This window comes from Mustela nivalis, assembly GCF_964662115.1.
Source record: "Mustela nivalis genome assembly, chromosome: 3".
In the NCBI taxonomy this organism is placed as follows: domain Eukaryota; kingdom Metazoa; phylum Chordata; class Mammalia; order Carnivora; family Mustelidae; genus Mustela; species Mustela nivalis.
Window position 1 is genome coordinate 107,471,680 of NC_139022.1, and position 27,276 is coordinate 107,498,955.

The 27,276-nt window shown below is 43.6% G+C and overlaps 1 protein-coding gene and 1 long non-coding RNA gene across 5 annotated transcripts in view; one reads left to right on the forward strand and one right to left on the reverse strand.

The window, feature by feature from the left end:
- Nucleotides 1–27,276, forward strand: part of TRPC7 (transient receptor potential cation channel subfamily C member 7) — a 145,742-nt gene that overhangs the window by 63,638 nt on the left and 54,828 nt on the right. For 3 of the 4 annotated variants that reach the window (XM_082724627.1, XM_082724628.1, XM_082724630.1), the window contains exon 4: nt 26,273–26,437. The exons of the other annotated variant lie outside the window; for it this stretch is intronic. In XM_082724627.1, coding sequence (XP_082580753.1) covers nt 26,273–26,437 — 165 coding nt within the window. The remainder of the gene's footprint in view (nt 1–26,272; nt 26,438–27,276) is intronic. 4 annotated transcript variants of the gene reach the window in all.
- Nucleotides 1–27,276, reverse strand: part of LOC309861599 — a 143,230-nt gene that overhangs the window by 54,563 nt on the left and 61,391 nt on the right. The gene's annotated exons all lie outside the window — the stretch shown is intronic.

Genomic DNA, 27,276 nt, shown 5'->3' on the forward strand with positions numbered 1-27,276 from the left:
TATGAAACCAAAGTACAGAAATCTGTTGCATTTCTATATACCAACAATAAAAGGAAAAGAAAGACAAATATCAAGGCATCCATCCCATTTACAATGGCACCAAAAACACCTAAGATACCTAGGAATAAACCTAACCAGAGATAAAAGATCTGTAGACCGAAAACTATAATTTCTTATGAAAGAAAGTAGAGAAGACATAAAGAAATGGAAAAACAGTCCATGCTTATGAATTGGAAGAATAAATATTATTAAAATGTCTATACTACCCAAAGCTCTCTACACATCCAATGCAATCCCAATAAAAATAACACCAGCATTTTTCACAGAACCAGAAAAAACAATTCTAAAATTTGTATGGAGCCAAGAAAAACATGAATAGCAAAAATAATGTTGAAAAAGAAAATCAGAGTAGGAGTCATCACAATTCTGGATCCTTAAGCTGTCTTACAAAGCTGTAATCATCAATAAAGTATGATAATGGCAAAACAGACACACGGACCAATGAAACAGAATACAGAACCCAGAAATGGACCCACAACTGTATGGTCAACTATTTTTAACACAACAGGAAAGACTATCCAATGGAAAAAAGATAGTTTCTTCAACAAACAGCATTGGGAAAACTGGACAGCGACATGCAGAAGAATGAAACTGGACCACTTTCTTTCACCATACACAAAAATAAATTCAAAATGGATGAGAGACCTAACTGAGAGACGGAAACCTTCAAAATCCTAGAGGAGAATACAAGCAGCAACCTCTTTAACTTCAGCCTTAGCAACTTCTTTCTAGACACACCTCCAGAGGCAAGAGAAGAAACAAAAGCAAAAATGAACTATTAGGATTTCATCAAGATAAAAAAGCTTCTGCACAGCAAAGGAAACACTCAACAAAACTAAAAAGCAACCAAGAGAAGGGGAAAATGCACGTGAAAATGACATATTCAATAGGTTTAGCATCCAAAATCTATAAAGAACTTATCAAACTCAACCCTCCAAAACCAAATAATCCAGTTTAAGAAATGGGCAGAAAGCAGGTACAGACACTTTTCTAAAGAAGACACCCAAATGACTAACAGACACATGAGGAGATACACAGCATCACTAGCACCAGAGAAATAGAAATCAAAGCCACAATGGTACCACCTCACACCTGTCAGAATGGCTAAATTTAACAACTCAAGACATAACAGATGTTGATGAGTATGTGGAGAAAGGGAACCCTTTTCCACTTTTGGTGGGATTGCAAACTGGTGCACTTACTCTGGAGAACAGTATGGAGGTTCCTCAAAAAGTTAAAAGTAGAACTACCTTACAACCCAGCAATTGCACTACTAGGTATTTACCCAAAGGATACAAAAATGATGATTTGAAGGAGAACATGTACCCCAATGTTCACAGCAGCACTACCAACAATAGCCAAATTAGGGAAAGTGCCAAAATGTCCATCAACTAATGAATGGATAAAGAAGATATTATACACACACACACACACACACACAGATATTATGCAGTGATCAAAAAGAATGAAATCTTGCCATCTTCAATGACACGAATGGAACTAGAAAGTATTATGCTAAGCAAAATAAGTCAGAGAAACACAAATATATGATTTCACTCATACATGGAGCTTAAGAAACAAAACAGGTGAACATAGGGGAAGGGAAGGAAAATTAAAATAAGATAAAAACAGATGGAGGCAAACAATAAGACACTCTTAAATACAGAGAATGAACTGAGGGTTGCTGGAGGGGCAGTGGGTGGGGTGGATGGGCTAAATGGGGATGGGCATTAAGGAGGGCACTTGATGGAATGAGCACTGAAGATTATATGGAAGTGATGAATCACTAAATTCTATTCCCCAACCCAATACTACACTACATATTAATTATCTTGATTTTAAATTAAAAACAAAAGACTAAACCAAGATTTTTCAACTTCAGTACTACTGACATATTTAGTCAATATTTTGCTGGGGGCACCACCCTGTGCCTTATAGGATAGTTGTTTGCACCATCTCTGGCCTCTATCCACAAGATGCCAGTAGTACTCTCCTCCCATGCTGTATCAACCAAAAATGTCTCCAGATATTCTCTATTGCCCCTGGGGGAAGAGTGGGGACACAAGCATCCTGTGTTGGGAATCTCTGGGATAGTTTTCAGAATCTAGGCCATAACCCCTTACCTATAAACCCTAACGGCAGGGATTATAGTTCTCAAGGATGTATCCCATCTCTCTAGACCAAATTCAAGGTTAGATCTCTCTAAAACTAAATTCTGAAACTTAGCTTCATGGTGAAACTACTTGAGAGCTTTATTAGAAAACACCAATGTTGGTGCCCCACCCGGAGAGTTTCTAATCCAATTCTTCTGTGTGGGAGCCCAGGGAAGGTATCTTTTAAAGGCTCTCATGATTCTAGCTTTTGGAAAGACTGAGCTCCTGGAAGGTAGGACTCATCCTCATCCATCTTGGTCTCTGAAGACAGAAAACAGTACTCACCCTGCACATTACATGTACATACAGGGTATTACTCCCTGCTGAGCAAATGAATAGATAGGCTAAAAGTGCAGTCATAGGCTTTAATCCTTCTCCACTAACTATAATTCCCCTTGTGATTATAAATGCTCATAACAGAATTCAACTGCTATTCCATGCTGGCCTCAAAGTAAGAGGCCACCACCTCCATTTTTTTCTATTGCTGACCTGGCTCACTCTAGAGTTGGAACTCTGCAAGAGAACTCTTACTATCTTAAAAAACCCTAACACTGGTTCTGGCCTGGTAGTCTTAGGGATGGAGCAGAGAGATGGGTGGCTGCCAGGACACCCCGACAGTCAGAGAGAAAACCTGCAGCCCAAAAGGAAGCTCAGATCACTGACTGTTTCACAGTGAATCTCAGGATTGCTCCCTCCTCTTACTAGCCAGAGTTGATGGCCTGCCCCTACCCCCTGCCAGGCTCAGTTTTAAGAGAAAAAACAGAGTATGTGATACCTCCTCTCTGCCCTTCCTCAGGCCTGCTGTCAATCATCTGACACAACTTCCTCTAAAGAGCAGATACCACTATGCTTTTGCAAAAGAGATTTCAGATCCTCAAAGCATGGGCTGTCACAACAGGATAGAAAGCCACTGCCTTTTGGTTATTTTGCTGCATTTTGTTCAGCTCTTTCACTATATAAATATTTGCACAAAAGGATAATCTTTTAAAGCATTTTCTTCTTCTTGGTTATCATGTTTCCTAGGCTACCTGGCCTTAGCTTTTCTGACTATCCTGATATTCATCATGTGCTGCATTTGTTAAAATAGTCTGAGTGTGATTATTATTATGTCCACATTTGGAGGTTAACAAGAAGAGAGGAATCAGAGGAGCATTCAAGGGAGAAACATAAATCCCCAATGCCTCCAAGAAACAGATGCAAATCAGATGCATTTACTAGCCTGAAGTGGAAAGAACAGCAAGAGCCATTTTCAAATTGTCACTTTTATCCCAGAGTCAAACAGATCTTAGAAATTATAGTTCCCCCAAGGACCTGTGACTAACTCCAGTAATTAAGCTAAAGACCAACTCTCATTATTTCTGTACTAAATGCTCATATATGGATTCAGAGTCTTAATGAGCATTTGATCTTTTATATATTCCTTCCATTATGTACCATAATGCATTATTCTTTTATTAACATTCATCTGCCTAAGGTCACTTGCAAATTCCTTGATGGAAGGGGAGTTTTGTAAGTATAATTATGGATGAAAATCTTGGCCAAATAGAGATCGTTTCACTTAAATAAACCAAGCCATAGTCAAATTGTACCTAAAAGACTGGAGTAGCCTCCAACTGGTCTTCTTCCTCTGGTCTCTCTCTCTCTCCTCTTCCTGCACACAAACCACACAAGCAAACTAAAGTTACAGAATTTTTAAAGTAATCAGATCATGTTATGCTCCATTCACATCTTCCATCTAAAAGTGAACAAGACAGGTACAGCCCCTGCCCCAAGGGAACTCACAGTCTAATAATTAGCACTACGAGAAGCAGAGCCTGTGATAAGTGTTCTTGTGTAAGTGAGTGACCTCAGAAGAATCCTGCCATGAAGGGGCAGAAGTTGGTGAAGATGCTAAGAAGTGGCTTCAGTGAACCCTAACTTCAGCCACATCTCGTGGGGGAGCTCTGGAGTGTGAGTTGCACTACATTCATGCCCCATATTGAAGAAAGGGGCATCTGTATCAGTAAGTCATTACTTGCAGGCTCTCCCCAAGGGGGACATAACCTCCCAGGCATTTCTGGGCAAAGCAGCTCCCATTGGTGGAGGTAAAATTCTGAAGGATGTATCAGTGAGCTCTAAACAACCAACATACCCAGAAGCTGAGGTTGTGTATGCCTAACTTATAAAGGGATCTAGGCAGGCCACCAACAACATCCTCTTGCCCGTAAAGTGCTTAAAATCCAAACTACTAACCATGGCCTACAAGATGATGCATGGCCTGGCCTTTCTCTCTAAATTCACCTTGCACCAAGCTCACTCCTGCTCACTGATCTCCAACTACACTGCTTGGTTCCTGTTCCTTCAACATTCCACACTAGTTTCCAACCCAGAGAACTTATGGATCCCTCTCCCTCAAATATTTGCTGGCCAGATCTTCCTCATTGTTCAAAACTCAGATATAATTATAACAATTATCTCCTTCTCAGAGTGACCCTCCTGATCATCCTATATGAATGTGGTCACCATGTTGCTCCCTCCCTCACTGGCTACTCTCTATCCCAGTACCCTCCTTTATAGTAAATGTCTGTTTACTTGTTTACTGTTTATTTCCTCCAACACACTAGACTTTGCAGAAGCAGCTCACCACTGTATCCCTAGCCTACAGCAGACCCAAGCAAACAATAGATTCTCAAAATTATTTACTCATTAAATGACTGAATAAATTAATGAAACATGCCTGAGTTTTCTCCCAGCTTCATTTTTTCTGAAATACAATAAAATCACATGTTGTGGATGAAATGCATTCCTAAAAACTAAGGGTTCTCTTGAGTATCAAATGATATAAATAGAAAAGTAGCCCACAATGCGCTACTGGATATCAGTCATTATTTGTCTCATTCTTGAACTCTTATAACTATTTGCACTGAGTCTGTGGAAAAACTCAGATCATTACCGAAAGCCTTCTTTTATTAAAAGAGAAAGAAAGAAAGAAAGAAAGAAAGAAAGAAAGAAAGAAAGAAAGAAAGAAAACTTAAATATAAAATACCACTGTTCGACTGACAAAGTTAGTAATATTTTGGTCTCCAAAACTGAATCCTGAAGAAATTGCCAATTTTTTATTTAAAAAAAAAAACCTCATTTGATATATCATTTGACTATGTGCTTGCTTCCCTTCTGATAGGTATTAGCTATTTCTGAACAGGCAGAATTACAAGTTGAAGAAGGAGGAGACAAATCATGTGACACCTATTATCAGCCGAATCTGTGGACATTAGAAAGTAAGACCCAGTCCCTGCCATCAGGAGCTTACATCCTAAAGGGCTACAGAGACCTGTATCTAGTCCTTTGACCAACAAAGGAAGGAAAGATTAGCTCAGGCGAAAATGATGTGGGAAGCCTGTAAGGAAGAAGAGGAGGTAGCTTCTGAGTCAGACTGTAAAAGATATGTCAGAGCTCAAAATAAAAGGGGAATGAAGATCTTCCAGACAAGGAAATTGGGGGAAAGCACAAAGGTATGACAATGTTTGGAGAACTGCAGATGGTCAGGGTGAGGGCATCTGGGAAGGGAGGAGGCTAGGGAGGATGGGGCAAAATGGGGGTGGGGCTGGGGACCAGGAGCCTGGGATTGTAGGGCCAGATGCACTAGGCTATAGATATGTGCTGAAACATACAGGCTCCATTCCATAATGGAAATGGAATCCATGATGCTGTCTTCACAGTTTCTCTCTATACTCTTATTACACAAACAGCCTAACAATAGGAAAAATTTTAAAAAGGAAAAGAATAATCTACAATCATATGTTCATATGTCGGCTGTTTCCATTTGCTTACATTCCTCCAATTATTTCCCATACGGAGACTTGTATTTACATACTTGCAGCTATGTGGTAAATAATTCTGTGGTGTGATTCACCTAGCATTAGAAGGTAAATATTTTTCTGTTTTGTCAATAATTATTATTTTTATGCCAGGATTCATGTATCACCAGTTATAGATCATTTGCTGATAATAGACCACTACCCCAAGAAAACAGTGTTCTATGAGGGTGGGGGACACACATGGATACATATTCTATTGTAATTGGTTATTATAAGCATTGCACATATATGCACAACCATATAACACAGTTGTTAAAGCCTTCTTCCTGAAATAAATGAATCCTTCCCAGAAAATCAAAGAATGCACGTTTCTGCTAAAAACCAGGTCTTTCAACATGATGTGAATCATGCTGAATCTTTTCTGAGTGGAGTAGTGGTTCAAATCATGAGCGCTGGGGTGAGACAGCCTGGAGTCACTTTAGGCAAATCCCTTAACCTTGTTTTTCCTTCATCTCTTAAAGTGGGGGCAATAATACTTGCTTATAAAGTCCTGGGACATAGTAAGTACTGGATAAATGTGGGTGACGAGCACATTACAAATGCTACCTTCCAGGAATTATTCTGACCCGTAGCAGGTAGTAGTTAAGGGACTGGCTACATATTAACTGGTTGGCATCATAAATGTTCAGTGAATGTTGGCTCCTAACATTATTTTTTCTAAGCCATGTGAAATCTGACCCAGCATCTCCTACCCAGGCTGCCGGGAAATCCTATCTCAGTCACTCTGGGGCATCCTCATCTGTCCCACCACAGTCCTGAAAACTCATCCATGTACCCAAAGGAGAGCTCTTGGCCTGTTCACTTCTCCTTGGGGACACCTGCTGCCCCTAGTATACACTGATCACCATCTGTGCAAGCTGTAGCTCCATCTAATTCATTCAACAGTGTGGTTTTGAACCATACTGCTTGGTGGTTTTAGCACTTTCTCTGTCCCAAATAGTGTAACAGGTATTGGGAATACGATAAAACAAAACACACAAGATTGCCTTCCCTCAAGGAGCTTCCAATGAAGCAGGATCTGTGAACCAGGCTACTGCTGGGATCCTCCCCTTCCACAAAGAAGCCCCTTGGCATTGGGTCGATCGCCCCAGTATTTTAGAATGACCCCTATCTGGTGGTTCTTCTACCTCTGGGGCAGAGTTCAAATGCAGTCTGATGTTTACACCCCACAGGAAACTCATAGAGGCCACTTCCTTCTTCTCATCTCAGGAAGCATCTCTCCAGTACCAAGTACCCTCCTCCAGCCCCTCCCCTTCACTGGGCCTTGATCCCCCAAAAAAGCCATCTTTGAAACCTTTGGAACCATTGCAAAAACCCCAAGAAATTGTGTACTTCCTCCTGAGCCAGGACTACCTCGCTCACAGAACCCTCCTGTCCTCCTCCTCAGAAGGTAGAAGACAAAACACCACTCATTCTGCCGGGATGACCCTTCAGCTGAGAAAACATGATGGGCTCATCTTCAGGGCAGGTTATTCAAACATCTAGCAATGCAGAGGGGATCAAGGCAGGGGCATCTAAAGCTCAGTGGGCAGGAGGTGGCATCTGGGCTACAGAGCTGTCAGAAGGAAGGAAGACACAGAATGGACTCTTGGGTCTGATGAGCAAAGGAAATTAACATGATTTTGAGAGAGCAATTGCAGCAGAGTTCAGGGGCCAGATTTCAGATAGACCAATGGCAGGAGGGTAGGTCAAGAATGCAGGTGACAGTCAGCTGTGATTAGGAGGGACACTTCTTCCTCTGTGAAGAAGAGAGGAATAGCATCCCAGCAGAGAAGAGGTGAAAGCTGTGGAGGGAGCTCCTGCCCAACTACCCCAGGGAAAATGAGGCAAGACAGAGTACTGGGGCCTGAAAGTGAATAGACACGTGCAATTTATCTTCTGGTGCACAGAACTTACTGGCTCAAAAAAAACAACAAATCATTTTATCTGGTTATAATTCTGTGGGTCAGGAAATCTGGCATGGCTCAAGGGAGAAGTTCTTATGGCCACAGTGCCATCAGCTGGAGTCATTTGCTCAGTTGTATTCAATTGGTGGTTATGTTGCAGTGGAAGACTCCAGAAGGCTTCATTTAAATGTCTGACACCAAATGCCCTTTTATACAGTCTTGGCTGATTGGTTGGTTTGTCTCTCTCTCTCTTCCCCTCTTCTTCTCTTTCTGTCTCTCTCCCCATCCCCCTGCCCCCCCCCACGGGCTGTGTGGCACTCCCTAACAGTACAGTGATCTTAGGGAACTGGTCTCTTACAAGGCAGTTGCCTTTAAAGACGGAGCTTCCCCTGGAGTGAGGGGAGATGCTGAAGATCTCCAAGGTCCATTCTTGGAAAAATCTGTGGCTCACTTCTGCCACATTCTACTGATCCAAACAGATCACTGAGAACTAGCTCAACCCCAGCAGCAGTATTCACATTGCTGAATATGTGAGATGGAAGATATTGCTGCCACCATCTTTAAAAATGTCTTATTATACCCCAGGTGGAAAAAAGAGTTAGAGTTCCTATTTGTGGGGGGTACATGGTAGTTAAGGAGATGAGCTGGAAGATTCATTCATTCACTAACTCAACAAATATTGAGAGCCTACTATGTACTGGACCCTGTTCTGAGTATTATGGATACAATGCAATAAAAAAAATTCCTTTGCCCTAGGGAGCTGACATTCTAGGGCAGTAACAGACAATAAATGTATAGTATAAATTCTGGCGGCTGCTAAGTGATATAAAGCTAAATAAAGCCAGGTGAGAGAGAAGAAGGGACTGTTTGGTAGGCAGAGAGAAGACTTCTATTTTGACCAGGGCAGTCAAGTGAAGCCTTAGTATGTTTCAGGAAGGGTAAGGAGCCTAGTGGAGCTTCATCACGCTGAGAAAAAAGGAGTGTGTCAGGTTGGTAGTACTCAAGAACCAGATTATCAAAAATCTCAGAGACATGGGAAGAAATGTTCTTTTTCTCTATCCATAGCGGGTAGTCATTGATCTGGCCTCTTGTCCAGAGGAAAGTGGCTCAGTTCTCAGCAGAAACCCAGTTTCACTGGCCCCTTCTCTGTTCTTGGGGAGTTGAGGAGAGGGGAGATTAGAGAATCCACCATCATTCTCGTGCCCTCTGACTCATCCTCGGGTCACCAGGCTTCTCCTCAGGATTCTCAGAGCTTGGAGTACTGTCTTTACTATATGTTTGATATTATAGCAAGTAGAATCTATCAAATTTGGCCCGGAAAAAAATATTTAAAAAATTCTGTGAAGCTCCAGATGGCTTTATAAATTAAATTAAACTCACAACTGGCCCAGAAACTTTCCCCATTATAATTACATTATTGATCATTAACATTTAAAGGAGCTGCAAGCAGAACCCTGGATATCACAATAAATTATCATTGTCTGCTGAGCAGGTTCCACGAATCAGGTACCTCTGGAGCCTTTTGAGACTGTCTGATGCTGTAATTTCAATGATATTGTTCTGCTCTTTGGTAAGTGGGAGTGCAGCAGAGGGAGAAGCAGGGACAAGTGTTTGTGCACATACAATCTACATCATGGGCCTCTGGCCCATAAATCTACAAAAAAAAAGAAAGACTGTTACAACTCTTGCTAGCTCCTAAGGCATCCTGTTCCTCTGAGGCATGCTTAGTCTCCATCTTAGGGTGATGCTAGACTCCTGAGGGGCTCCTATCTTCCATTGCTCCCCAAAGGACATCCTACCTCATGAATGGCCAATCTATTAACACTGCATATTTCCCAGTGTTTAGGGCGTGATAAATCTGCACATTTCCCTGACATACCAGGTTCTGAATAACAATAACAATCTATTAAGTGCTTAATCTGTGCCCTTCACCATACCAAGTGTTTTGATTGCGCTCAAGTCACGGCACTTTCAATATCCGTCATTCCCCATTGTCCAATGAAAAAGATCTGATTGAGAGGCAGTTCAAGATTTAAAACAGGATCTATCTGATTCCAAAATCTTTGCAACTCCTTCTCTTTAGCATGACCTTCCTGACTCTCTTGACAGCCTGCTAATAGGCTATGCAGCTCAACTCAAGAAACCTTCCTCCTTAGGAAGCCTTCCCTCACTGTCCCTCCACGTCCCTTCTTGGGATGGGTGCTTCTTCTCTGCTCTTTCATGGCATCCTGATCTAACACCTGCGATAGCACTGACTGAGCTACAATGAATTTGCCTGCTGACCTGTCTCCCTGACTAGACTTTGAGGGTCATGAAAGCCAGAACACTATTTTTAACTTCTGTGTTCCTGGTATCTGGCTCAGTGGGTATTTTCCGGATGGATGGATGAATGATGGCTGGCCAGCTGGATGGATGGATGGACAGAAAGACAGATGTAAATACATGCATACACAGATGTGACCTTAAGCATACCACAATCATTTATAAGACTCAGTTTCTACTTCTGAAGAATATGAACATTCTGAAAGAAGGAAAAAATGTGACAGCCATGGGCTGATTAAAAACCAGCACTCAAAGTAAGAACAAAATTAACCCATCAAGAACTTTTATATATATACTTATATATATAAACTCATATATATATATAAACTTATATATATAAACTTCTGTGTATATAAAATATAAAAGTTCTTGTATATATATATATACAAGAACCTTTATATATATGTGTGTGTGTCCTGGGGGTTGACCCCTGAATGACAAGGAGGATTACTGCCTCTTCAAATTCTAAACAGAAGTGTCAAGAGGACCTTTGCATTGGTTGCTGAATATTCATACCCATCATTTGACATGTAAGAGTGACATCCGCAGTTACCTGCATGACCAGAACATGCCTTTGCCAGAAATAAACACTGCATGTTTCCCAGTGTTTAGGGCATGATAAATCTGCACATTTCCCAGAGAAGTGAAAGGAGCAACTGGGAGCCTGGGTGACAGAGAAGGCACCGATACTACGAGAAAAAGAAAGCAACCTGTACTAAGTAGCTGGCTAAGGTATGTGCCAGGATCTCTGTCAAGTAACAATGTCCCTTAAGGTATTAGATGACAGAAATGGGAAATGTGAAATCGAGAATTAGGAAACATCCCTTAAAAGTTGCCTGTGTGCTAGTAATTCTAGAGAATTATGGTAGTTACTGGGGAGGGTGTATTCATCATAGATACCCGCTATTGTTTGCATAAGGCCCAGAAGTCCGTGAGAAGGAACTTGAACACTGTCTACACTAGGGTTAACTTTGTTGACCAGGCTGGTGCTGGAACGAAGAAGAGCAGGAAATAAGGTTAATGTTATGGAAAGACAGAGAGAAAAACTCCCAGAAGTAAGGATATGTCTGGCCAAAACCTGAACATAGGGGTGAGCTGGAGTTCTGAGTTCAGTATGAGGCAGTCCTCAGACCCTCCCTGACCTCCCCACAAGCCAAGCTGAGCTAGCTGTATGTAGGGAACTGAGAGTACTGGCTCAGGATCTCACACCTCTGCTTTTGGGAGGCTAACTCACGTAGTCAAATAGAGATAAAATGAGTAAGATAAGTAATCCTCCACTTGGAGTCCTCAAAGCAGAATTACACAGAGAAACTGTGGAACAATGGAAGGCACTAATTCACCCTGGGCATCAGTTCCAGTGAGAGGAGTGCCCTGCAGAAAAGATGGTCATGAGAAGGTACAGGCATTTCTGGGGTAGACAGATGGAGATGTGGAGATAGGCATGATGGTGAGCAAGGGGTCCTGTGTGCTGAGAAAGTGGATGGCCCACACACCAGAGAGGCATTCAAGGTCCTGAAGAATTCAGCACCCACTACCATGTGAGAGCCCAAGAGACTAGCAGCAGAGCTGTGGGGAAAAAGCCCTTAAGAGCAGAGAAGAGGGCAGAGGACTAGACACACTCCACAGAGACATGGAGCATCCCAGAAGGCTTCAATGCAAGCAGAAGGGCAGAAGAGGGAGTGGATGGTAGGACAGCCAGCACAGGGGTACAGAGACGCACCAGGAGGTGTGCCTGTGCATTGGCTCAACCACCTGGGGACATTTCAGAAGACATTTAGTATCTGAATCAAGGAGAGGGGGAGACCATCATAAGAAAATTCTTGCCAATCAGCCTGAAAGGGCCTTGAAATATCAGGATTTGGGAATTCACAAGCTCCCCCAAGACAAAGGACTTGACCACCTTGCATACTGCTGTATTCTCTGTGCCTGAGGTGCTTGGCACCTGCAGCAATCAGCATTTACTATCTGTCTGGTGGGGAGATAGATGGATATGTGTCTACCCGTGGAACTGTCTGTGCTCATCAGCTGACAAGGCCCACAACATTCGGGTCACTTACCTGGTAGTATTTCAATGTTCAGGTCTCATACCCAGATACTGGTAATAGTCACATTTTATAAGTGTTGAAAACTCAGAAGTTAACATTTTAGAAAGTTTGAATTTTAAAAGAAACTAAATCCTGAGTATATTTTAAGTTTAAACTGTATATACGAATAAAAGCATCAAGTAAAAATAAAACATGGGCAAAATACACATTAAACATACATGAGCATTATAATATAAATTCATAAAAGATGAAGTCAACTTTAAAGTGTGATTTTAAAATAATTACATTAAGCGGGGCACCTGGGTGGCTCAGTCAGTTAAACTTTCAACTCTTGATTTCAGCTCAAGTCGTGATTTCAGCTCAAGCTCAGGGTCGTGAGGTTGAGCCCCACATTGGGCTCCACACTGGGTGTTAAGCCTGCTTAAGAGTCTGTCTCCCTCTGTACCCCACCCAACTCTAATGCAAGCATGCGCCCTCTCTCTCAAAAAACAAAAATATATAATAATTCCATAAAGATAAAATGTGAAGTATGATTTTAAAAAGGAAAGCATCACCAGAAAGCATATCTATACATTATTGCTGAATTATATGCATCCACACTTCTCTGAAACTCAAACTTGAAAGATTTGGTATCGTCAAGTCATAAGTCAACTCCAGATAACTCCCTCTGATTCATTCATCTGCAACTGGCTTAATATTTTAGTAGATAATTTGATAAAAAGCATTTTGAAAAATGTATGACCACCCGACTCTACCACCTACCACTAGTTCCATCAACCTAGGACTAGAATTTTTGCTTTGGTTAAAAGCTGTGTTTTCTTTTTTTTTTTTTAAAGGTTTTATTTATTTATTTGACAGAGAGAGAAAGAGATCACAAGTAAGCAGAGAGGCAGGCAGAGAGTGAAAGGGAAGCAGGCTCCCTACTGAGCAGAGAGCACGCAGAGCTTGATCCCAGGACCCTGAGATCATGACCTGAGCTGAAGGCAGAGGCTTAACCCACTGACCCACCCAGGCAACCCTAAAAGCTGTGTTTTCTATTTCAACAAAGAATGTCTAGTCTTTGTCTTCCTTTATTTAATTAAATATAGACACAAATTTCCTGTATCAGTATCAGTACCTTTAAATATATGTTCTCCTTGTTGATAAAGTCTTTGAACTAGAGTACGAATCATTTTTGCAAAAAAAAAAAGTTAAATCAAATTTCTTCCTCTTACCATGAAATCTGTAGATGAATATTCTGTAAGTGAGCATAACTTTAACTCATTAATAAAACTCTTTGGACAGGATTTAATATAGAGATAATTTATATTTCTGACTTTTATTACAGAAGTAAAATATTACACCAGTAAAAAAAAGAAAAAACAAGCAAAAAAAACCCAGTAATTCTGGCACTTAAAAATTGAACTGTATTTCCTGAACCTTGAAAATTCCTTTGAGTTATATATGATTACGGTCATTTTATAGATGGAGAAACTGAGACCTGAGAAGGTTAGCCTCTCTGTCCCTCACTTGTCAGTGGTAGAGCAAAGACTGGCATCAGATGGGCTGACCCAAAACCTGTGCACGTTCCATGACCCCCTGAATCTCTGTACCCAAGGGACAGCAAAGCCCCCAGGAAAGGTCTGCAGAGTTAGGGATTCAACTTGGGAACACTATTCAGTCAGAACTCGGGCTCAGAAAATTATCTGAAACTACAGCTCTTCTAATAAGATGTCAGTGACAGGTGGGACTTGGCAAGAGACCCAAGATACTAATGAGGTCCTCTGCAAAGTGGTTTTTCGACTGGAGTCTGTACTTTTCAAGGGTGTAAATCTGGATTTAGGTGTCCTTCACATTAACCTAGTTCTTGGCCAACTGGTGACCAGGCAGGGAGACACTGCTGAATCAGCCGCTGCTCCTGTGTGTAGGCAAGAGAGAGCGCCCAGGATTTTATCTTCTGTGTGATGACTTACTCCTTTTAGGAAGATAAAGTTGTCGAGGAAACTGGCTTCGAGCCTTTCCCTTGTGTGTTCTGGATTTTTATCTCCACTGGGAGTTGGCTGGCCCACTGACACCAGCAGAGAAAGATGAGAGCTCTAACAGCATCTTAAATCACAAGGCCCCTGGGGCCTCTGTGGGCTTGGAAAAATCACCATGCTCCCTCACGCTTTGGCACGCCTGCCTCATCAAAAATCTACCTTGTGGAAAGATAGGAGAACAGTACGAAACACCGTCTTTGGAGTCAGACTGGCCTGGCTTCAAGTCAAGATCATGTCACAGTCACCGTTGTTGCTACGGCCAAGTTACTGAATTTCTGTGTCTCATGCTTCCGTACTTAAAATAAGAATGTAACAGTAGGCATCTATCTCAAGGAAGTGAAGGGAGGGTTAAATAATATGGTGACTGTTAAGGACAAAGCCTGAAACAGAACAGATGCTCAGTAGACATCAACTGTTCTTTATTAAAATAATTATTATTATTTTGTGACTATTTCTTAGTTGGTGCCAGCTTACAGCGGTAATAGCATACCCAGAAATTAAACAATCCTCATCTGATCCAGAAGATAAGCCTCAAACCCTGCTTTAGTCTCATGTTTCAATCCTCTCCTGTGCAAGAAAACAGAAGCCTGGTTTAGTCTGCATCATCTCTCCCTGTTTGCCTTCTAGCAAAGATGTGCAGACAGTTAAATGTTCATCAGACCCTGAGTGATACAGAATTTGTTATATTTAGAAATTATGCTGAAATGATGAGTCACAGAGAAAATCATGGAGCAAACCTCACAGGCTCCAGAAGAGCATGCAATTTATCACTCAACAGATGTTACTATTATGAGCACCTATTGTGTGTAAAACTTAAGGTTGCACATCCTTGGGGATACAAAGACAGCTGCTTCCTTCAAAGAGCTTAAAAACAGCAGGAGAGAGAACATGTTAACACAGTACAATAGCTCTTCACAACTTGACCCTTCAGCCATCACTGCCAAGTGAGTGGGCCACGGAACAAGACCCAGGGGAGTCCAAAACCCCCTCAGGGGGCTGAGGGACTTGATAGGACACGGAAGTGGAAATCTGGGTCCCAAAGGCTGATTAGGAAGTGAATCACATCTTCCTTATCTTTGGGGTAAATACCCAGGAGTGCAATTGCAGGGTCATAGGGATGTTCTATTTTTAATTTCTTGAGGAATCGCCACACTGTTCTCCAAAGAGGCTGTACCAACTTGCATTCCCACCAACAGTGGAAGAGGGTTCCACTTTCTCCACATCCTCTCCAACACATGTTGTTTCCTGTTTTGTTAATTTTGGCCATTCTAACTAGTATAAGGTGATATCTCAATGTGGTTTTAATTTGAATCTCCCTGAGGGCTAGTGATGATGAACATTTTTTCATGTGTCTGATAGCCATTTGTATGTCTTCATTGGAGAAGTGTCTGTTCATATCTTCTGCCCATTTTTTGATATGTTTGCCTGTTTCATGTGTGTTGAGTTTGAGGAGTTCATTATAGACCCTGGATATCAACCTTTTGTCTGTACTGTCATTTGCAAATATCTTCTCCCATTCCGTGGGTTGCCTCTTTGTTTTCTTGAGTGTTCCCTTTGCTGTACAGAAGCTTTTGATTTTGATGAAGTCCCAAAAGTTTATTTTCGCTTTTGTTTCCTTTGCCTTTGGAGTCATATCTTGAAAGAAGTTGCTGTGGCTGGTATCAAAGAGATTACTGCCTATGTTCTCCTCTAGGATTCTGATGGATTCCTGTCTCACGTCGAGATCTTTTATCCATTTTGAGTTTATCTTTGTGTATGGTGTAAGAGAATGGCCGAGTTTCATTCTTCTACATATAGCTGTCCAGTTTTCCCAGCACCATTTATTGAGAGACTGTCTTTTTTTCCATTGTATATTTTTTCCTGTTTTGTCGAAGATTATTTGCCCATAGAGTTGAGGGTCCATATCTGGGCTCTCTACTCTGTTCCACTGGTCTATGTGTCTGTTTTTATGCCAGTATCATGCCATCTTGGTGATCACAGCTTTGTAGTAAAGCTTGAAATCAGGTAACGTGATGCCCCCAGTTTTATTTTTGTTTTTCAACATTTCCTTAGCGATTCGGGGTCTCTTCTGATTCCATACAAATTTTTGGATTATTTGCTCCAGCTCTTTGAAGAAAACCAGTGGAATTTTGATTGGAATGGCATTGAAAGTATAGCTTGCTCTAGACAGTATAGACATTTTAACAATGTTTATTCTTCCGATCCAAGAGCATGGAATGGTCTTCCATCTTTTTGTGACTTCTTCAATTTCTTTCATGAGTGTTCTGTAGTTCCTCGAGTACAGATCCTTTACCTTTTTGGTTAGGTTTATTCCCAGGTATCTTATGGTTCTTGGTGCTATAGTAAATGGAATCAATTCTCTAATTTCTCTTTCTGTGTTTTCATTGTTAGTGTATAAGAAAGCCACTGATTTCTGTACATTGACTTTGTATCCTGCCACGTTACTGAATTGCTGTATGAGTTCTAGTAGTTTGGGGGTGGAGTCTTTTGGGTTTTCCATATAAAGAATCATGTCATCTGTGAATAGAGAGTTTGACTTCTTCATTGCCAATTTGGATACCTTTTATTTCTCTTTGTTGTCTGATTGTGTTGCTAGGACTTCTGATACTATGTTGAACAAGAGTGGTGAGAGTGGACATCCTTGTCATGTTCTTGATCTCAACGGGAAGGCTGTCAGCTTTTTCCCATTGAAGATGATATTTGCTGTGGGTCTTTCAGAGATAGATTTTTATGAAGTTCAGGAATGTTCCCTCTATCCCTATACTTTGAAGTGTTTTAATCAGGAACAGATGCTGGATTTTGTCAAATGCTTTTTCTGCATCAATTGAGAGGACCATGTGGTTCTTCTCTCTTCTCATATTAATTTATTGTATCACATTGATTGATTTGCAAATGTTGAACCATCCTTGTAGCCCAGGGATGAATCCCACCTGATCATGGTGGATAATCTTTTTAATGTGCTGGAATCACAGAGGAGCAGGATGAACACAGGTGGGTAGGCTACACAGGCCATGTTTGGGAACAGTGTGTAGAGCAGCTTGGCTGGAGAGGAAGGCTCAAGAAGACAATCCAAGAAGGTCTGCTAGGCACTGCTTCCATTTCTCCTGGGGTTTCAGGCTAGGGCATAACCCTAAGTAGGGAGGCCAGAGTCGCCACCTGGGTTTGGAGTGCGGCGTCTGGCACGGTGAGAGCAGAGGCAGTCATCTGGAGCCCACAGTGGGACTCTGACCGTGAGTGTGAAGTCAGATTGGAAACCCAGTGACTTTTAGTCACCACCTGCGGGCTCGGTGCTGTGGGAGGACTCCTGGTGGGCACCGGCAAATCATGCACTTAGCACTCGCCTCCAGAAGGGCGGCCAAGGCCCTTGGCCTTGTACCTGCACTCGGGAAAAAGCTCACGCACAGCTCTGGGAAAGTCCAGCACCATTTGCTCAGGTTTCTGCCCCTATAGACTAAAGCACAGGCTGTTCCTGAACAGAAGTCTTCATGAGAAAACTATTCTGCCCCTAGTAAGAGATAGGCTGCTAAGTCTCAGGCACAGTGCTCAGAGTTCAGAGTATTCACCATTTATGTCATTCTAGTTGGTCTATAAAATTGGAGGACTGCTTATTTTGAGGCAGGGGAGAGTTTTTTACGTCCTGCTACCCCTAGAAAACTGGACCAGAGAACAATGGAGCAAGCTATTCAACTGAACAGATGATAACACATCTTCATGGGAGGGAAGAGCCTTCAGAAGTAGCCATCTCCTTTTGCCGCATGGTGGACTTGCAGGATGGCTTGGGGAGGAGCTGGCTGCCTGGCGGGACACCTGGCTGTAGGAATAAGGAATAAGCACGCCAGGGCTGGTTAAGCTTGTGGGAGCACAGTGGAGGAGGAGGAAGGGGGCCCAGAATCGAGTGCGAGACATCTGTACAGGCATCCAAATGGATTTTCCCAGATGTGAGGGGGAGGACTGAAAGACACTCGAGTAGCCAGAAAAAGGAGCATTTTCCAAGTGGTACTGCAAAAAGGTAAGGACAGGGAGGCAGCATGGCGAAGCGATGCATATGAAACAAAGAAGCATAAATCCCCTTTACCTGAGCTCCCATACCAATCTCCCTCGTTGGCTTATTTCCCAGGTAGCTCCCCTCCAGATGATGGTATGAATTTTTCCCTGATAAGGTCTTAAAATGCCCAGCTTGACTGCCTTTTGTAATGAAGCAAGTTGTTGTTGTCATTGTCTCCTGGCACTTGTACAGTGAAAACAAATTCACTCAAGACATGAATTCGGTCATTTAACTGCCTTGAAGAACAAGGAAACTTTCAGCCTTTTGTACCTATGTGCGCCTTCCAGATGTGGTGACATAGCTAGATGTGCTGAGAATCTGCCAAATGACAAGGACAATGAGTAAGGAAGGCCACTCTGGTCCTGTAGATGGTTCCCGATTTGCAGTCTGAACCCAACTTCTAGCTGTGCCATTTACTCATGCTAATGGCACCGCCTCTGTACCCATTAACTGACTACCACGCTAAAGGTCCATGGGAGGCATCCAGGAGGAGTTTTCTCTCTGGTAGAGGATCATCCAGGCATATCACTATGACAAAAGGGAGAGACCGAGAATTGGAGGAGAGGAGAGGAAGAGAGATTCTCACTAGGTGGGCTTTCAGGAAAGAGAGAGTGAGCTGAACAAAACCTGGACAATGGTGATAAGAGGGAAAGCACACCAGGGAGCAGAGACACCTTGAGCAAAGGCTCAATGAGGGTCAAGCTTGGGGCAGGCTCTGGAATAATGCTGCCAGAGTCAGGCCAGAGCCTAGGAATGCAAAGGAAAAGAGCTGGAGTCAAGTTGGAACAGCAGCTAGAAGTCAGGCTTGAAACTCACCCCCGACTCTCCTTTCCATTGCTCTCCTCTTCTCTGCTTCTCTTTTCTTCCTTTCATTCTCTTTTACTTGCTTCCTTTCTCCCCAATTAAAATCCCCTCCAGCTATGCCTCCTCCATGGCTCCATCCATCCCAAACAGTGCGAATGGAGCAGACGGGGGACTAGCACAGAACTTCTACTGCTCTGAAGAAGTCAGTCAGAGATCAACTGGCTGAAAAACTATACGCACATCTCTGGGGCACATACGCAATCTGGAGGCTCACACAGAGATGCCCTTCCACTCAGCAGATAGAATGAGACAGTGACCTGACCTAGAAAGAGATGCAGGAGATGTCCCCCAGCAGAGGCAATACAAGGAAATTGTTAAGAATGTTGACTCTGGAGTCAGACGTGAACAGTGATAGTACCATCAGCTTTATAATGAGCATAACAATTTCTACCTCACTGTGTTAAAAGGATTCAAGGAGAAAATGTTTGTAATGTGCTTACCACAAAGCCCAATCCCTATGAGTGCTCAATAAATGTTAGCTTTTTATTGTTTTATTTATGACAGAGAACTAAGACCAGAAAGAACTAAAGTTCAAGCTGACCAGATCCAGAGCATTCCAGAAGGAGCTTAGTGCACTACATAGACCTCAGGCTTTGGAGTCAGAAAGACCCAAGTTGGAACCAGTTTCTAGCAGTGTGGAACCAGTTTCTAGCAGTGGTACTGTGGGCAACTTGAGGTGACTCAGCCTCCGCTCCCTTACCTGCAAGATGGGGAGGAAAGCACATCTTCATTGGTATACGAGGATGTGTAAACATCCATTCTTTGGAGGGTTACTGTGAAGATTATAGCTAACAAAACTAAAATTCCTTCATGTAGTAGGTCCTTGATAATTAATAGCAAGAAACACTCAAGCCATGACTTCCAAATTTTTTACTTTGGTGGCGCTGCTGACAGGCTCCTTGAAATAGGTATAATTTTTTGGATCCCCCATCCAGAGTTCCAAGCCCCACACCTTTCTTTTCTCACTCCTACCACCATCCACAGACCTATCTTGGATTACCCTCTTATGGTGGCCACGAGGGAGCACCAAGGCTAAATAAACAGGTCCCATGAGCATGGTGACAATGTTGGTTCCATACCAGAACGCTCCACTGATTTAAAACTTAATACAACAATGGCAATTTCTGCTTTTTTTCATTACAGTTGAGCATACTAAATTCTTCAGGAATTTTTGAATCTAAAAACACCATGGCTACTCAGTCCTCTGCTGATGGCATAAACTCAGCAAGGAAAAGAGCCAAGAGAACTACTCAGACATCCCTGGGGTGGGGGTGGGGGGTGGGGAGTAGAAGTAGTAATAAAAACATCACCAGCAGTAATACCTTTTATTTTTTTAAAGATTTTATTTATTTATTTATTTATTTATTTGACAGAGAGAGAGAGATCACAAGTAGGCAGAGTCAGGCAGAGAGAGTGGGAAGCAGGCTCCCTGCTGAGCAGAGAGCCCGATGCAGAGCTCAATCCCAGGACCCTGGGATCATGACCTGAGCCCAAAGGCAAAGGCTTATTAACTGACTGAGCCACCCAAGTGCCCCTAGTAATACCTTGAATACTGAGTGCCAGGCCATATTTGGGGCACTCAACACCTCTCTTGGACTACGAAACTAGGAGCCAAGAAGTGGCTTGCCCAAAGTCACACAGCTAGGAAATGGCAGATCTGGGATTTGAACCTGCCTGGGCCAGCCTCAGAGCCTGTGAATGCAACCGATCTGCTAACTGCTGGCACAGAGAAAAGCAAGCTGAAAGTCATCAGTGGAGACAAAGCCAACTAGCTGTGCCAGAGCTGTGGGGCTCTCACTATTGGGTCTCACAGAGAAAGGCCACCAAGCACACCCACTTGTGGGATGATCGTTCAGTGTTATCCACTCACCCGTCAGGGAAGGCCTACTCCAGACCCAGCTGGGTATGTTACTCCAAAGCCCTGTTCCACTTCCAGAACCACAGGGCCGAGAGCTCTAGGTGGACAAGGAGTGCAAGCTCTCTCTGTACTTCCAGTGCTAGCCACAGTTCCCAGTGAGAGAGAGCACCAAGGACAAGTTTGCAAAGTGAATGAACAAACAAATGACCCACCAGTCAATGACTGACACTTCAATTTCTCTTCTTCCCTCCTCAACTTCCCAGACTTGAGAGCTTTCCCTAGACAGAATGGGAAAGAAAAACATTAGCACCACTGAACCCAATCCCACGAGATGCTCCAAACAAGAAATGGCACCACAGAATTATTCTAATTTCCATGGATGGTCCACACTAAGAAAAGCCACTTGGTGACTATAGCTTGAGACAGTGTCTTTCTCCCTTTGTGTACATAGACAGTTTCCAGGAAAAACAGGTTTCTATAAGCAAATGCCAGTGTTGAGCTAAGTGGAAAATCTTGAACACAGTCATATCGGCCATCACTGGGCCCTCTGATGGTTTATCTGTATAAAAGAAAGTCCTTTTATCTATAGGCACTGGATTTTATAAATTTTGTTCTAGCTAAGTTACTCTTCAGCTTATCAAACTATGCATTCCCACATCTCATCACTCTATAAATGAGACTTGGTGTCCGAGGGAAAACCCTGTGCTTAAAGGATATGGAAATCACACAGTCTCAAAGCCTCTGAGCTCAAATGTAGTCCCCTGTTCTTCCTTGTGAAAAGTGCAAAATGCAGGAAAAGCTTTTAAGGCAGTAGAGAGAAGGGGCACTAAGGCAGTAGAGAGGAGGGAGTGAGTGCCTTAGAGATGGAGAGCTCTACAACTGGTAGATGGGTATCAGGGTGCAGAATACACTTGATAGTGACCCTATCTACCCAGCAGAGACCAGCCCATTTGGAGCTAATTGCATGGACAAATCAAGCTGCGCTTTCAGTGGAGGGTGGGGCAGGAGGGATTGGCTAGAGAGGGAGTGGCCTCACCCATGTGAGAGGACATGGCTCTTTGCAGAGATACCAACACTTCAAGAATCTGTCTGCTCACACCAGGTGCAGACAAGAATAAAGAGAGGAGAGTGAGGGAGAACTGTAGAGAGTAGGAGAAAGGAAGAGAGAAACAGAGGAAGAGGGACAGAGAAAATGGGCAAGGAAAGCAGAGTCATGGGCTTACTTTTATTTATTGTATACTAATACAGCGCTTACTATTTACCAGGTACTATTCTAAGCACTTTACATATACTAACTTACTTAATCCTAATGATTATCTTCATTTCCAGAAGAGGGACGCTAAGGCAATGACTTGAGAGCATAGGGCCAGCAAGTGGAAAGACCGGGACTTGAACCCAGGAAGCCAGGTACCAGTCCATGCCCTTACCCAACCTACATGAGGAAAGTCTTCGACCCTCTTGTAATGGGCCTCTTGGTCCAAGGGCGCAAGCATGCCATGAGACAGCCCTAAAAATAGTTAGTTTAGTTAGTTAGTTAAGGAATGTTTGGATCTCTTAAACAACTATGTACTCTTACAACATGAGCTATTTCCTTGTGAGTGAATATAAAGCAGGGAGACAGTAAAGGGAATGGTTCTCCTTTGGGCTACAAAAGGAAAAGTACAGCCCATAGATCAAATAAAAGCAGAATAACAGCCAAGACTAAGCCAATATGCCAGCACTGTAGTCTCACTATGTCACCAGGGCTAGAAGGAACAAGACGCTTAAGAGAGATCTTAACAGAAAATTAGCTTTGGGTATAATTTGTTATATGAACCATGAATGCTGGTCAAATGAGCCACTAGGATAACTGGCATGAGATGGACTCAAAAACCGGCAGCCACATGATTGCTAGTCCCTCCTGACTCTAGGTTCCTGTTTTCCAGCCATCTCCTTGTCCATGGTAGGGATACTGGCTCAGAGCTCCCACTTAGTCTGCAGCTTTACTTGCCTCACCTTCCCTCTCCTGCCCCAGTTCTCTGCCCAGTCCACCAGGTGGCTGGATTTATTTTTTTCTACACATGTCTGATCGTGGACGTGGCTGAACTGATTTTCTCTGAAGAGGCCACTCAGCTTCACATAAACCCAACATAACAGATTCTCAGGCCCAGGCCATCAGGAACTCCCTGCCATGAAGAGTGGGAATCACACTGCTGAGAAAACTGAGGTGTTCTCATCAGTTCTTCCTGTGAAGAACCTCCATAAAAAGTGTACCACACTCAGACCATGATGGTTTGGGGTGAGAGTGGCCTGGGCAAAGCCCCTGGTGTCATCCGTCCTCTTGTGAGCCAGATGCCACGGAAAGCAAACTCAGGACAACACTGATTTACTGTGTTCCCATTCTAGTCTAGCTGTGGGCTTTTCTTTCGCTCATTCCTTTCTGACCCTACTTCTGAAAATCCTTCCCCTATTCACCTCCTCACCCCCCTCCTCACCCTGCAGGAATTGTTCCTGTCTTTGTTCCCTAGCTGCGTGTCCTTTTGGTTAGAATGTTGTGTCCTGATGGCATCCTCGTGGTGCTCTCGTCTTCCTGCGATCACAGATGATATCTCTGTGCTTCAAAAGCACAGTGGAAAAACTCCTTTGCTACACACTGAATTTCCAAAGCCTACCATGAGGATAGAAAAGTGCCCATATAAAGATAAATAATCTGAGTTTCAGCTGTTAGTTGCTGCCAGCTTTCTGGGATCCATACACTATAAAGTCTGTCTGTAAATTAATATCGTGTTTGAAGCTGGGTTATTTTATTATGGGGGAAGAACTACAGCTATAAAAATTAACACATGTCTAATTAGAAGAAGACTCAAGAGAGCCCCCTTGTTTTAGTTGTGACCACTGCCCTCCTCTGAGGTAGAGAAGAGAGAGAGGAAATGGCCCCCATTTTGTTCTGCCTCAGCATTTCTTCCCTTCCAGCCCCACTGCTGAATCTATTGTGCCGACTTATCTGTAGGAGACAGGAGTAAAAGCTTAGGCGGACTCTCTCCCAGGATACAGAGAGACCAATGGAGGGGCTCAGCCCTAGAGTCCTTCCAGAGCAGCTACAGCATAAGGAGCCACAGGGTGAGCCAAATGGTCTTGTGCTAGTTCAGGAGCAGACGTCCCCCCCTTCTAATCAGACTGTGAGTTTCTCCAGAGCAGATCTCTTCAGCACCCAGAGAAGGCTGGCTGTCAAAAACCAAAACTGACTGTCTCCCTTTCCCACACCCCATCCCTCTGATGGGCCTCGGCTCCCAGAAAGCTGGCCATTACTAAAACACCCACATGGGTTTCTGTAGCTTGCCCTACTCTGCTGTGAGTCAAAAAGGGCACAGCAAATCCTGTCACCTGCTGGCCTGGCGAGTCTCACCCTAGGCTGAGGAGGATCCACAGCACTCATCTTAGAAGGAAAGACCACAGTGCTTGCTATGGGTCCAATAATGCTACCAAAAAGGCTTCATTGTCACAAATGTCTGAGGACTGGTATCATCAGGGGTTGCCGCGTGGCCACATAAAACTTTGATAGTGTCTTCACACATGACCTGGCTGCTGCCTTGAGTTCCCAGAAACTGGAAATAAGAACATGCTACAGTTTGCACTGAGAATGTTTTAAAACGTGTTTTAAAAATAGTGTTTTACACTATTCTTATAATGAAAAGGAAATGGTTTTACATTTCCTCATAATCATTGCTCATGTCCCCTTAATGCCACTGCACATGTCCCCACAATACCAATGAGGCAAATGGGATGACAATTGGCATATTATGCTCCAGGGTAATCAGAGGAAAAGTCAGACCCTTTGAAGAATGCCCAGCGTGTCTGCTCCAGTCCGTGGATGCAGGGCCATCTTGAGCAGGGCCGAAGAGCAGGGCTACCAAAAACATTCAATGGCTTCCTCCCGTCTCAGGGGGAAAATAGAGTTTGAGTAAAAATGTCAACTTCATTCTCATAAATTTTACTTAAATATTGCCTAATACCCGTTTCCACTAACCAAGACTCAAAATCAACTAAACACGTGGCCAAATGGCAGCAAATATCTATCTGCAGGGAAAGGCTGTTCGGCTGCAGCAGCCCAAGCCAACTTGCCGGACAGAGCAGAACAAGGAAGACTCCCTGCATGAAGAGAAGTGTGTCTCACGTACCACGTACCACGTACCACGTCTGCGGAGTGGAGCCAGGCCCCAGGGAGGGCACATGCTATCTGAGACTCTTTCCTGCCCAATATCATTCTTCTTTCTTTTTACCTGGCTCGTTTTGCCACTTAGTCCACAGAGGAACATGGCCGCCCACCTCTCCCAAGATCTCTTGTTAACTCCTGGTAAATAAAGAAACTGCCTCCGTCCATCAGTCTCAAAGGCCCAGGTGAGGGGACTGATAGGCCAGTTTAAGTCAGGGTTCTCTGCCCAGCCCCATAAAGGATATCCAGAAGGGATGAGGTCACGCAATACCAAACGGCCAGCCGAGGTCTGTCTTGTAACCGAGACATCAGGACAGCGCAGTCTGAAGGGAGGAAGGCAGCAGGGAGAAGCTGCCGCACGAGGGACACGGCGTGTCAGTGCTCTAGCAGACCACAGGAGGTTCTATGCACCCAAGCCGACCCCACAGAAGCCCAGTGGGGAAATACTCAGTTTTAACGTGCCCTCTAGAAACACTGCAAGCCCCTTCCTTAGCCAGTACAGGAAAAGAGAGAGAAACACTTCTACAAACTCATTTAATCCTAAAGACAACAGGCTGTTTCACGAACGAGACCGAAGCTCACAGTAGTTGCGTATGTGGCCCAAGGTCACATGGCTAGGAAACAGAGGAGCAAATTTCAAACCCAAGTGGGACTCCAGAACCCCATTCCTGCTCTACTCATGACTCATGCTGCCTCGAAACTGAACTCTGCCCAAGATAAGTGCCGAGCACTGATGCAGCCAGTCCTGGGAGGCCTCTGAGCACAGTGCCACCACACCCAGCGTCCTCAGGCCAGAAGGGTCCCCCCCCCCACCCCCCCAGGGACCTAAGCGCTGCTCTGCCCTAGCATCAGGCCATGCCCCAGGTAAAACAGCGCGGCCCCCTAGCTACTTGGAGGTCCTCTACTGTTCAAGTGCTACCAATGCCATTTTCCTGTTTGCGTTTTGTTTTTGTTTTTGTTTTGTTTTTACAGTTCGTTGCTCATCCTAACTGTCAGCAGCAATTGCTTACCATGTGGTATGAAAATCTCTCAGGCTTACGTCAACAGTCTATCGCTGTGAAATTCCTGGCTGTCTTTGGAGTCTCCCTAGGCCTCCCTTTTCTCGCCATAGCCTATTGGATTGCTCCGTGCAGCAAGGTACAGACTGCTTAAGGTGCATGTCGTCTGCGGTGACTGCTTCTCTCTCCTTAGCATGACCTGGAGACCACTGGCTCAGAGCAATGGCTGAGCGTTTCCCGTGTCCAGAGAAAAGAGTTTTGAGATACTTAGCAAAAGTAGGAAACCACACAGACCTGCTTTTTACCATTATTTCTCTAGGACAGAGAGAAGTGATAATCTGGGACATTTAAGATACATGAGGCATAATCTGATCAGTAAAGGAAGAGAGAGGAAATACGGGCACTTTTGCTCCTCTAATTATGCCATATCCTAGACATGCCCTCTACACTCACAGTAATCACCACAATAATGATCACAGGAATAGGCGACATTATTGAGCACTTTCTTTTGGCTAACCCCTTTTCATGGAAGATCTGATTTCACTCCCCCAATTACATTAGGACACATATACTTTATGAAGTAGGTTCAGAAAAGAGAAATAGCTAATAGACTGAGAGTCAAATGCAGCTCACGCTGGGCTCTGCAGCCCCATCTCCACATCGTCCCAGTTTCCCTGGCTTCCTTGATTAGGCTCTGGCCCACATGGGCAGCTAATTGGGTCGCAAGAAGGAAAAGATAAAGGAAAGAGAGGGAGAGCTGGAAAGGTGCAGAGCTGGGCTCTTTTCTCACAGGGAAGGGGAGTGTCTGTTGCCTGCTGGTAACAGAGGGAACGGAACTTTCCCCACTTCCCACTCCACCATCCCTACAGCCCAGCCCACAATTCTGTGGCCACAGAAAGCCACAGCACTCTCTCCAGCTTCAGGCAAGAGTTAGCAACTACAGGACAAAATCATGGAGAAATAATTCCACAGGGAATC